The sequence below is a fragment of the Pituophis catenifer genome, unplaced genomic scaffold, assembly GCF_029215685.1.
Source record: "Pituophis catenifer annectens isolate HBS135680 unplaced genomic scaffold, rPitCat1.0.hap2 SCAF_7, whole genome shotgun sequence".
Lineage (NCBI taxonomy): Eukaryota > Metazoa > Chordata > Lepidosauria > Squamata > Colubridae > Pituophis > Pituophis catenifer.
The window spans coordinates 11212150-11224440 of record NW_027256887.1 but is presented as its reverse complement, the minus strand read 5'-3'; the positions used below and the strand labels follow the sequence as shown (position 1 = coordinate 11224440).

General features: G+C 40.5%; 1 protein-coding gene across 1 annotated transcript; it reads left to right on the top strand.

Annotated features, from left to right (window-relative positions):
• The first annotated feature begins 481 nt into the window (after nt 1-481).
• Nucleotides 482-12007, top strand: RIBC2 (RIB43A domain with coiled-coils 2). The gene is made up of 7 exons (XM_070947571.1): nt 482-580; nt 2217-2298; nt 3316-3660; nt 5071-5189; nt 8257-8484; nt 10453-10619; nt 11926-12007. The coding sequence occupies exons 1-7, from the start codon at nt 482-484 to the stop codon at nt 12005-12007; spliced, it is 1122 nt and encodes a 373-aa protein (XP_070803672.1).
• The last annotated feature ends 284 nt before the right edge of the window (nt 12008-12291 follow it).

Below are 12291 nucleotides of genomic sequence, written 5' to 3'. Positions count from 1 at the left end.
CTTGAAATGTGCAAAATAACGGGCGGGGAGCAGAAGACTATCTTCCTCTTCCACAGACCCGCGAGGAACGATATAAGCGCTTATACAGGAGGTTGTAAATGTAATGCAAAAATTCTGACCCTCCGCCTCACAGAGTCACAACCTCCCTTCCCGCCAAATCCGCCGATCCCGCGCTGCGCTTGAGAGGAAAGGCTATCTCGCGAGACTTCACCCACCTCCCCATCCCGCGCTTCGCCTTCCGAGGCTTTGCCCCGCCCTAAGAGGTCCTTGCCTCCGTTCTAAGACTCCTGACGATAAAGTGTAGTGGCCGCTCTAGCAATCACGGGATTGCTAGAGCGGCCACTTGGCTCACTTCCTTAGCAACGCAGAGTGGTGGAGACGGTTGCTAGGCGACGGGGATGCTGAGCGTCCTAGATAGTTATCCCGGCGCGAAGCATCTTCTTTCGTCCTCCCTGCTTCGGCAGGACTGCTCTGGCCGGCTATGCACGCCCGGGCGGAGGCAGCGAAGCGGGAGCGGAGGCGCTACCGGGATCTGCAGAGGCAAAGCCAGATCTTCGATGCCCGCGTCAGGATTATCGGGGTAGGTGGTTTTGTAATTCTTTAGATTTTCTTGAATTGTCATTTAAATTTAATTCTTTGGCGCGAACTAGTATATGGGGAGAGTATTTTTTCAACAGCAGCTGCGTGACTTTATGCATTTTTTAAAAATTTCTCTTATTTCATACACAAAAAAGAGAAAAGAGGAAAGTTTTCTTTCTCAGAAACATACAAAGCCCAAATAATTATTCGGGCTAATCTTACTAAATATACACAATTTGGACACTCCTTATCAAATTGTTCCAAGGAATTCCAAAATGAATTAGAACTGGATGCAAAATTAAACAGAATATTAAACAGAATATGTATCTGAAAACTTTAATTGCGTGCTTATTGTTTAGGTGAAAATACACAATTTGGCAGTCGGCACTTAAACATTTGCATACAATTATCCACTATTCCTGTGTTCTCTAGTCTAAATTATTATGAAATCTATTTACTTAATTCTATATAGAAAAAAATAAATAAATGTACAGTCCTCCAACTTGGCAGTAAAATGTTTAACAAATTATAGAAAGAAAAGCAATATTATGTGATCATTTCTTAAGTATGTAAGCTTGCATTGCAATCACAATTTATTACTGCTTATATTTTTTTAAATAAAAGAATGGTTTAGTATTTTGATAGATTTTCACTGAAGGAAATTTATATTTCCTGCAACTAATATTATTTTTTTCTTATTTATTTATCTCTAAGACAGCTTATCATCAGGCAACTCATATGTCCTTTTGTAACTCTTTGACGTACTTCCCACAATGTAATCATTAGCTTAAGAGATAAACACATTTACCATAAAATTATGTGGAAAACAAAAAGTAATATCAAGTTAAAATCTGGCAGAGAAAAGATATCCATATATTATTGATTTAGCATATGTTACAGTTGTGAAAACTGATTTAATTTTAGCCAGATAGATAAATAATTAGATAAAATTATTATTGTACTTGTGAGTGATCTGATATTATTTACATGTGTCTAATCAAGTTGATGTATGAATAGTGTGATCATTGTTATCCAACTCTCTGGTCTTAAATAATACAAAGAATTATGAACCAATAACATCAATTTTTTTATAAATAACCCAACCACATGTGACATATAAAATCATCCTATTTCATTTTGTTTATTGGATCATCTATATGATATGCATGTTAGCCTTTGGAGGTTTTAAGAAGAATTGTGAAGCTAGGCTACATTGATACTTTCTCAGCTACATATTTTTCTTCTTTATAAATTATAATTCTAATTACTTTTTTCATTGGAGTTATTAAATATCTGGCGTATTAAATAGTATGTTGTTTAGCATTGGACTGATTATTTTTTGGTCCTTAAAATACAAAGGACAATCTTGGAGATATGTGACATAATTGAATTAAAAGTTCAACAGTTCTGTATCTAAGAGTTTTAAAGATCTATCTAATGGGAGACAGTGTAATTCTAGTTATTTATTTATTTAGTTTTAATTCAGTAATAAAGACTAGAATATTATTTTGTTGCCTTTATTTGTCTCAGTTTTTTATTTCCTGAAAATAGCAGTTAAAACTGAATTTATTTTGGGAACTTTCCTCTTCTTCTTTGGTACCGAATCTGAACTAGGTTTTTCTTCATGTCTACCACAGATTGACAAGGAAGCTCTGGATGCCCAGGTAAAAGAAAAAAAGATTGAAGAAGCAGTCCAGAAGGCCCGTGATGATTCCATTGGTATATATATCATATCATTTTTTAAAAACAATCATTTGTCAGATGGCTATAAAAATGAGTTCTCCTCCAGCTCTTCCACCATAAAACTTTGATTCCAATCCTGTCTCTGTATCCATTCACCTAAGATTTTCCTTGGGCAAGTAAGATAGTTGTAAATCATAAGATGCTTGAACTCTGCAAGATTTGGGTTTGGACATCTTGGTGAGAACGTCCATCACATCCATCTCCCTTTTTCCAGAGCATCTTAGTGTATTCATCCCAGTCTTGAGGACTTTTTGCACTTCAGCACATACTAAGATAGCACTGCAAGATGGGATACAGGTGGCTGAAATGTTAGCTTTTCTGGCCTTAATGGAACTGCAAGAAGTACCATTGTGAGATATGAGGAATATTTATTGGCACGGATATTAGCTCTATAGAAGTACCTCTGTGCAACATTCTTTTCAAGGAATATTTTAAAACATAGGTACTCCACAACTTACATTTATTTTTTTTTAGTGAACATTCGAAGTTATGATGGCACTGAAAAAAGTGACTTCTGACTGATCCTCACACTTATGACCATTGCAGCATCCCCATGGTCATGTGATCAGATTTTGAGCACTGAGCCACTGCATGTATTTACAATGGTTGCAACATCCCAGGCCATTTACGGCCTTCCCTGCCAGCCTCTAACAAGCAAAGTCAGTAGAGGAAGTTGGAGTTGCTTAACATGCATGATTCACTTCACAAGTGCAGTGATTGTTTCACAGCTATGGCAAACAAGGTCATAGAATTGGAGGCAACTCACTTAACAGCCGTTTTGTTTAGCAATTCTGGTCCCAATTGTGGTCATAAGTTGAGGACTACCTGTAACTGAACTCCTTCAAATGGAGAAGTGCATGAACGTATAATATGAACAGGTAATCTTATTTGGTTGGAACAATTAATTTTAGCCACGCAACATGCTATTTAAGTTCACAGAAATGTATTTTTTAAGGATTAGAATAACAGCCTATTTTTTCTTTCTAAATATAGCTGCAGAAATGAAACAAAATGATAAGATCCTCTGTATATTAGACCAACGACAGAAAAGAGATACCCAGATTCAAAACAAAGCTGTCAACGAATTTCGTCAAAATTATCAGAAGCCAGAAACGGTGCGTGAATTCGACCTCTTTGACCCACAACGCCTGCAGAAAGATACTGCTGCTCGCCTTGCTGACAGCGACCCACGCTGTACCATATCCAGCTTGCAGAAGTTCATGGGGGAAGATTTAAACAGTAAGAATAGACGGAGGTTCCAGCAAGAGCAAACCAGAGAATGGCTTTTGCAGCAAGAAAGGGAAAAGCAGAAAGCGCTGGCAGATAAAAAATATGCAGGTATGACCAAATCTGCAATAGAGCATTAGCTTAACTGTTGTCACCTACCAAACTTTGAAAAGAGTGCCATGACGTGGTTTCTCTTCTTCTTCTTTACTTCTTCTTTTACCACTTTGGGTGTCGAGGGACTTTGCTTCTCACTCAAAGTTATGATTTAGTAGATTAGGTAGTCCGCACATCTTAAAAGTTGTTAGTTTGAAAACCACTGATGCCTGTTTTGAAAAATTGGCATAGGTGTTTTGCAGGCGTAAATTAATCTGTCAGTTCTTTAAAATCCTAAATGGCTGAAGGACTGTTACATCAGAGGCTACTCCAGTGGTGAAATCCAATTTTTTTTACTACCGGTTCTGTGGGCGTGGCTTGGTGGATGTGGTGTGCTTTGGTGGGCGTGGCAGGTGGGCCCTTTGCAAGGATACTGCAAAATCCCCACTCCAGGGGGAAGGATATTGCAAAATCCCCATTCTCTCCCCACTCCAGGGGAAGGATACTGCAAAATCCCCATTCCCATCCTACTCCTGGGGGAAGGATATTGCAAAATCTCCACTCCCATCCCACTCTGGGGACAGCCAGAAGTGGTATTTGCCGGTTCTCTGAACTGCTCAAAATTTCCGCTACTGGTTCGCCAGAACCTGCTGGATTTCACCCCTGGGCTACTCACCCACTACACATGTTGAGTCGCTGAAATTGGTAGAAGTACCCTTTTGAAGACCCCATCTTCCGTATTTGACAGGCAAAGCATATATTAAATTTATTTATTTGATTTGTAAGGCTGCCCATCTCACCTTAGTAACTCTACATGGCTCACCACAATTAAAGGCAACCTTCTCATAAAAAACAAGTTCAAAACCAATATACGAACATATAAAGCTGTCAATATCCAGTTTAAAACTAAAATAACCAGGGTCAGTGACCAAAGTGCATCCTCGTGTCAAGAATACAGAGCTGTCCATCCTTGCGTCTAGCTCAAATTCAAATAAAAGAAAAAGTAGTAGGTGTTAACCACAATCTTCTCCACTGGCCCTTGATAGGAAACTTAAAAACCTAGGATTTGTCTCTTTGGTAAATGGAAAACACTTGAAGAATGGAGGAGGGCAAAAAGCCGAGTCTGGGAACTTGGGCTAAAAAACAAAGATTTGAACAAACATAGCAGCTGTGGTGGTGCAGTGTTTAGAATGCAGTATTTACAAGATAATTCTGCCCACAGCCTGGAGTTCACTCCTGACAGGGCTCAAGTTTGACTCAGCCTTCCATCCTTCCGAGGTCAGTAAAATGAGGACTCACATTGTTGGGAGCAATATGCAAATGAGGATCCGACACTATAAACCACCCAGAGATATAAGTCTAAGTCCTATTGCTATTGCTAGATGGGGGTCAATGATTTACTATCTGGCACGTTGTTTCGATTTGTAGATGAACTCTATAAGCAGCAGAGACTGGAGCTTGATGAAAAGGCTATGAATCTCCAACGAGCAGATGAGGAAACCAGACGGGCAATCTGTATCACTACTACAGAATTCAATCAAGCCCTGGTAAAGCAAAATTGGTTACTATTACTTAAATATAGTACCTGCTAAAAGAGTATGACATATGGTAATTGCTTTTTTTAAAAGGCAGCTCTTTTTTAAGTTTCAAAAAAAGATAAAATACAAATTAACCCCAAAGAAAAAAGAAAAAAGGGGAGAGGAGATCAAATTTCGAATCTTTCCAAGGCTCAAGGTTGACTCAGCCTTCCATCCTTTCTAAGGTAGGTGAAATGAGGACCCAGTTTGTGGGGGCAATAAGCTGACTTTGTATAAATATACAAAAGTATGAAGGCTATTGCTTAACGCATTGTAAGCCACCCTGAGTCTCCGGAGAAGGGCGGCATATAAATCAAATTAAAAAATAAAAAATAAAAAAAAAAATGGAGAAATCAGGAAAGTAAATGGAATGGAATGGAATGGAATTCTTTATTGGTCAAGTGTGATTGGACACCAAGGAATTTGTCTCAGGTACATAAGCTCTCAGTGTACATATAAACAGCAAGATGATAGATCATAGATCATAAATCATAGTTAATAATCATTAATCATAAGATACAAATAACAAGTAATAAATCATAAGATAGCAATAGGAGAAGGTACTAGGAAAGATGAGAGAGATAATAGCAATACAGTCCACTACATGGGTAAATATCTTTGGCCTAAGACAAGTACTGTGGGAATTACCGTATTTTTCGGAGTATAAGATGCACCTTTCCCCCTCCCAAAAGGGGGTGAAAATTTAGGTGTGTCTTATACACCAAATGTAGCCCCACCCACCCACTGGCCCACCCTTTGGCCTCTGCCTCCCAGCAGTTTCCTCCTTGCAGCAAACAGCAAGAAGAAACAGCTCCTTTCAGCTTCAGCACAGCCTAATTAGCACAAGTTGATTGGATCGGCCTCAGCTGTTTTGCTCTCAGCTGTTTTGCGCAGGCCTCTGCTGCTTTCTGCAAGGAGGTAAATTGCTGGAGCAGATTTTTTTTTCCCCTTATGCTAATCAAGCTATGCTGAAAATGAAAATGAAAGTAAAGCAGGCTGTTTGCTGCAAGGAGGCAAAATTGCTAAGAGGCAGAGGCAGATTTCTTTTTCTTGTTTTCCTCACCAAAAAAGGTAGGTGCGTCTTATAGTCCGGTGCACCTTATACTCCGAAAAATACGGTAAGTGACAAGAGAAAAGAAGGAAACGAAATATAAAAAAGAATTATGTCCAACTTTCTTCAGTACAGGTACAAATATATATAATAAAATAACCTCTCACTCTAAATTAAAACATCATATAGAAAATAGACAAACTAAACAGTCCAGCCCTTCCTCCAAAACCATATAACAAAATAACCACTTATTCTAAATTTAAGCATAAAACTTAAGAATATAATATATATGTACTGTATATCTAATAATGGCAATAAAATGTAGATAATGAAACAAATGTTCAAAAATTATGATGTTCAAAATTGTTTTTAAATGTTGTCAATAGTCTAGGACAGGTCCTTAAACACTCAAAGAGCCATTTGGACCCATTTCCCACAGAAAAGAAAACACTACACTTAGTGCAATGTAAGAACCTAATCCAGTGGTGGAATTCATTTTTTTTTTACTACCGGTTCTGTGGGCGTGGCTTGGTGGGCGTGGTGTGGTGTGGTGTGGCTTGGTGGGCATGGCAGGGGAAGGATACTGCAAAATCTCCATTCCCTCCCCACTCCTGGGGGAAGGATATTGCATAATCTTTTTTTTTTAATTGAAAAGTTTTACAGAAAAAAAGAATTCCCCCCCCAATATTCCCCCCACCCTTTCCCTCCCCTCATCCCACCCTCCCTCCCCAGACTTCCCAGAGCAAAATACAAGGTATTTCAATTAACAATCATAAGCTAAATTAACCTACCTATCCTCAGACTACTAACTCCCCCCCGAAACCTTAACTCCACTATAGATAACGTAATACTTCTAATACTTAACGTTCATTCATAAGCTATTTGATATTTTCTTGTCTGATACTTATTTTGAATATAATCAATCCATCTTCTCCATTCCGATACGTATCTTTCTTGTGTATAGTCCTTCAAATACGCTGAGATTTTCACCATTTCTGCTAAGTTCGTTACTTTCAATATCCACTCTTCAATAGTAGGCAAAGAATCCTTCTTCCAGTATTGCGCTACCAACAGCCTAGCTGCTGATATTAAGTTCAAAATCAATTTAGTCTCTAATACTGTACAATCCGTCGTTATACCCAGTAGAAACAATTGAGGAGTAAATTTCAACCTTCTTTTCAAGATATTCTGCATCACCCACCAAATTTTTATCCAAAATGCCTTGATTTTCTTACAGGTCCACCATGTATGATATTGCAAAATCTTCATTCCCACCCCACTCTGGGACCAGCCAGAGATGGTATTTGCTAGTTCTCCAAACTACTCAAAATTTCCGCTACCGGTTCTCCAGAACCTATCAGAACCTGCTAAATAGCACCCCTGACCTAATCCTTGTGGTTTGTTTCATGGCTTGGAAGGAGGTGTAAATGCACCACTTGAACTCATGGGCAGACCTGAGAGGATAAGGAACATCACCCAGATCAGGATGCCAGTATAAATTATACTTTGCATCATGTGTGCAATTGTAATTTTTAAAGTATCAGAATGAGACAAAGGTTTTAAAAGACTTTGCAATTACCTCCTTATTCTCTTATCTTATCCTTATCCTTATCCTTATCCTTATCCTTATCCTTATCCTTATCCTTATCCTTATCCTTATCCTTATCCTTATCCTTATCCTTATCCTTATCCTTATCCTTATCCTTCTCTTCTCTTCTCTTCTCTTCTCTTCTCTTCTCTTCTCTTCTCTTCTCTTCTCTTCTCTTCTCTTCCCTTCCCTTCCCTTCCCTTCCCTTCCCTTCCCACCCCATCCCATCCCATCCCATCTCATCTCATCTCATCTCATCTTATCTTATCTTATCCTGTCTTTATTTCCTACCAGAAATCCTACAAAACACATTTGCTGAATTTTATTTAAGCATTTGCCGTCTGGTGGGAACCAACCCTCTCTCACTTTGTAAACATTGCTGTGATTTTTTTTTTAAGGCTGCCGAGTCTGAGCGTAAGAGAAGACTCGAAAAACAGCAAGAAGAAGAAGCAAAAGAGAGGGACAAAATGAGCCAGCTTCAGGGGGATCTGCTGACTGAAAACCCGCAGCAAGCTGTCAGCTCCTTTGGACCAAATGGTATCATCACGGATCGATGGAAAGGAATGAGCCAAGCTCAGCTGAAAGAAATCCAGGATATTCAGATGCAACAAGTGCTGGAGAAGCTGGTACTCCCTTTAAAGAAATAGCGTTGTGGAATAACAATTCTGGAATTCTGCATGGTGTGATCAAAAAAGTCAAGATCGGCTTCTTTTTCTCCTTCTCTTCCTCCTTCCTTCCTCGTTCTTATTCCATATCTACATCAAACTTTAAACTGCCAGAACGAAGCCACCTTCCTGACTTTATCATTGGCCAAAAATAAGTCGTTATCGGTACACGTTTCTGATAGTAACCAACATACTAGCAGATAGGCCGGGCTCTGTATCTCTCCAGATGTTGTTATCTGCTAAGAGCCTCCACTTGAGCATATTGGTTTTATATTTAGGCACTCCAACTCTCAATCTATTCAGGGTCCTCCAAATAGTATAAAGGAGGTCATATCCTTCAGCCATTTCCTCCTTTAATGTTATTCCTTGCTCGATGATCTCCTTCCTCCATCTTTGATCTTCCTCCATCAGAACAAACTTGGGAAAATCAAGATGGCCTGAAACAGTCTGATGAAAGCTCCACCTGTTTTCCAGATGCATCCTATATGCCACACACATAAAATCCAGAGGTGGAGCTTTGATGGCACTGTTACCTCTTCCATCTTGATTTGTGTGACCACATTCTCCAGACAGCCCTATTTGCAACCTTCACCTTTCTACACCATCATCACTTTGTCAGGGGCTGTTGGAAATTGTAGTAGTGCAACACATTAATGACCGCAGGTCCAGGGGTGGGTTCTAAATTTTTTTACTACCGGTTCTGTGGGCGTGGCTTATTTTGTGGGTGTGGCTTGGAGGTCATGTGAGTAGGTGGGCATGGCTAGCTGGTCAGAGTCATTTATGGAAGGTCCTCGCACTTACGACCAGTCCTCGCACTGACGACCCGACTCATTTATTTTCTTTTAACACTGATCAGCTGTAGGACGGCTCTTTGAAGCCCCGCGGCAAGAGTTTAAACAGTTTTTTTCCCTCTAGTCATCAGCTGGGACTCAGGAGGCAGCAATAGATTGGGGGTGGGACCAAATAAAAGGTAAGAATAACGTGAGGGGGTGGGAGGGCCGGGGGGGGAGAACCGGTTCGGTGACGTCATATCGTCACCGCTACCGGCTCGGCCGGGAGGAACCCACCACTGCGCAGGTCCTTTTAATGGGTGGCAAAGGGGGAAAAAAAGCCTAAACCAATCTATTTTGTACATCAGGATTCCAGGTAGGTTGAATCTCCCTGACTCCTTCAATTCCAGAAGGACTTTGGGAAGAGCCAGGCTCCTTAGCAGCCTGTCTGTTGAAAGCTATTAGCAGCACAGAAAGATGGATGGATGGGGGCAGCGCAGGGGTGAAATGCTCCCGGTTCAGACCGGATCAAGCAATCCAGTAGCAATTGTGGCAGGTGGTTCAGAAAACCGGTAGTGATGGAGGCGTGAGGCTCCGCCCACCCGCCCAGGTGTCATTACTTCCTGCTATTAAAAGGTTAAAAAAAGGCTCTGACAATCGTGCGCCACAGCTGTGATCGTCAGAGCCTTTTTTTTTTTTACCTTTTAAAAGCATTTTTTAACAACCTATTCACCTGAATAGGTTGTAAAAAAAATGCTTTAAAAAAGCAAAAAAAAAAAAAAAAGTTGGCCACGTCCACCCAGTCACATTACTCCCCCACCAAGCCACACCCACAGAACCGGTAATAACAAATTATACATTTCACCACTGGGGCAGAGGTGTTTCATTGCTGACTGTAGAATAGAATAGAATAGTTGGAAGGAACCTTGGAGGTCTTCTAGTCTAACCTCCTGCTCAGGCAGGAAACCCTATTTCATTTCAGACTAATGGTTATCCAATCTCTTCTTTAAAACTTCCAGTGTTGGAGCATTTACAACTTCTGGAGGCAAGTTGTTCCACTGATTAATTGTTTAACTGTTAATTAATTGATTAACTGTCAGGAAATTTCTCCTTAGCTCTAAGTTGCTCCTCTTAGACCAGCTTTCTGGTTTTCATGCAGAGGTTAGATGAAGAGGAACGCCAGAAAAACGCAGAATGGGACCGAAAGCGGATTCAGGAGGCCAGAGCTGAATTGCTCTATGACCGTCATCAGCAACGTCAGAATCGGGACCTGCGGAGAGCATTAGATAATTTTAACGCACAGCTATCTCAGGAGCAGAAAAATAAGTAAGACATTTTCTGGATGCCCACTTTGTTTTAGCCCAAGATGAGGCCAGAAACTCCCTGGGGTAAACTAGCAGGGCTTGGCAGCATCAGCATTTGCTTTTGGCAAGCACATGGGATGCCTCTGGATCAGGGGTGAAATCCAGCTGGTTCTACCAGGTTTTGGAGAACCAGTAACGGAAATTTTGAGCAGTTCGGAGAACCGGTAGCGGAAATTTTGAGTAGTTTGGAGAACCAGAAAATATCACTTCTGGCTGGCCCCAGGAGTGGGGAGGGAATGGGGATTTTGCAGTATTCTTCCCCTGGAGTTGGGAGGGAATGCAGATTTTGCAGTATCCTTCCCCTGCCACGCCCACCAAGCCACGCCCACCAAGCAACACCATGCCCACCAAGCCACGCCCACAGAACCAGTAGTAAAAAAAATTGGATTTCACCACTGCTCTGGGTGCTTTAAGGCCTGGTAGCTTTGAGCAGTGGAGCAGCAAAATAAACTGCCTGCCATTACTTAATTCTCAACAGCTTTCCAGCCTGCCAGATATCCCTGCTCTGACTTCTGCATGTGCATGCATGTACAAAGGTGTGGGGCGTCAGTTGTGCTGTCATGTTCATCATCTTGCCTTTTTTAGATTGCCCTCAACACACACCACTGATGTCAATTTATTTCAAAAGACACTTTTTTCTAGTGTCTTAGATAACTTGTTTTTTTAATGCCTTCAAGTCAACGCTAACTCCTGGCAACTGCTTGGACAAATCCTTGCAGTTTTCTTGGCAAGTGTTTTTGAAAATGTTTTGCAATTGTTTCCTTCCTTGTGCCGAGAAAGTGTGACTGGCCCAAAGTCACCCAGTTGGCTTTATGCTTAAGGTTGGATTAGATGGTTTTCTGGTTTCTAGTCTTAACTCTTAACCATTTCACCAAACTGGCATTCTAATTTCTTTAGCCCAGGGGTCAGCAACTTGTGGCTCTGGAGCCGCATGTGGCTCTTTTATCCCTCTGGTGTGGCTCCCTGTCACCGGTCGGCTCCACAATTGATAGGGCTTTCAGTTAGGACAAGTAGAAGAAAAAGGATGCCATGCTAGGAAAAGACTCTATGGTGGGTGAACTGGACTTCCGGTCGGCTTCAGAATTGAATGGAGGGCTTCTGGTCAAGACCTTTGCGGCTCTTGGAGTGTTTAAGGTTGCCGACCCCTGCTTTAGCCCATTTGTAAAAAAACATTACAATTGATTTCTTACTGATACTGAGAGTAAGCAACTTCACATGTAGAGACTTTAACCATTAACATGTATCAACTGTTTTTTTTTTTTCTTCAGACAAGCATATATGAACGAAGAAGTATATACAAATTTCCCTTCCGGCCAGTACTACTCACAGTTTAACACAATTAGCCGATGATGTTGGAGCCGATATTCACTCTCCTATAGATGTGCAGGTTATATGTTTATAAAAAATATTTCTACTTTCTTCACATATATAATAAAAATATAACTACCGATTATTTTCTTGGTCTTAAAGGGATTGCAGTTATGGGGTAACCAATTCCAAAAAGTTTAATTTATGAAAAGGAATGAAAACTTTAACAAAATGATGCAGATTTTAAGCACCAATTTCAAAATGGTACTCTGTGCTTTAATAACATCTGTACAAATTCACCTAGATCATATGGTTTATAACCCGGG

Excerpts from the sequence above, each read along its gene's own strand:
- RIBC2 (XM_070947571.1), top strand. The coding sequence starts at position 482 with ATGCACGCCCGGGCGGAGGCAGCGAAGCGGGAGCGGAGGCGCTACCGG. Across the intron at positions 3,661-5,070 it reads GGCAGATAAAAAATATGCAG|ATGAACTCTATAAGCAGCAG; the intron begins GTATGACCAAAT and ends TTCGATTTGTAG. Across the intron at positions 8,485-10,452 it reads AACAAGTGCTGGAGAAGCTG|AGGTTAGATGAAGAGGAACG; the intron begins GTACTCCCTTTA and ends GTTTTCATGCAG.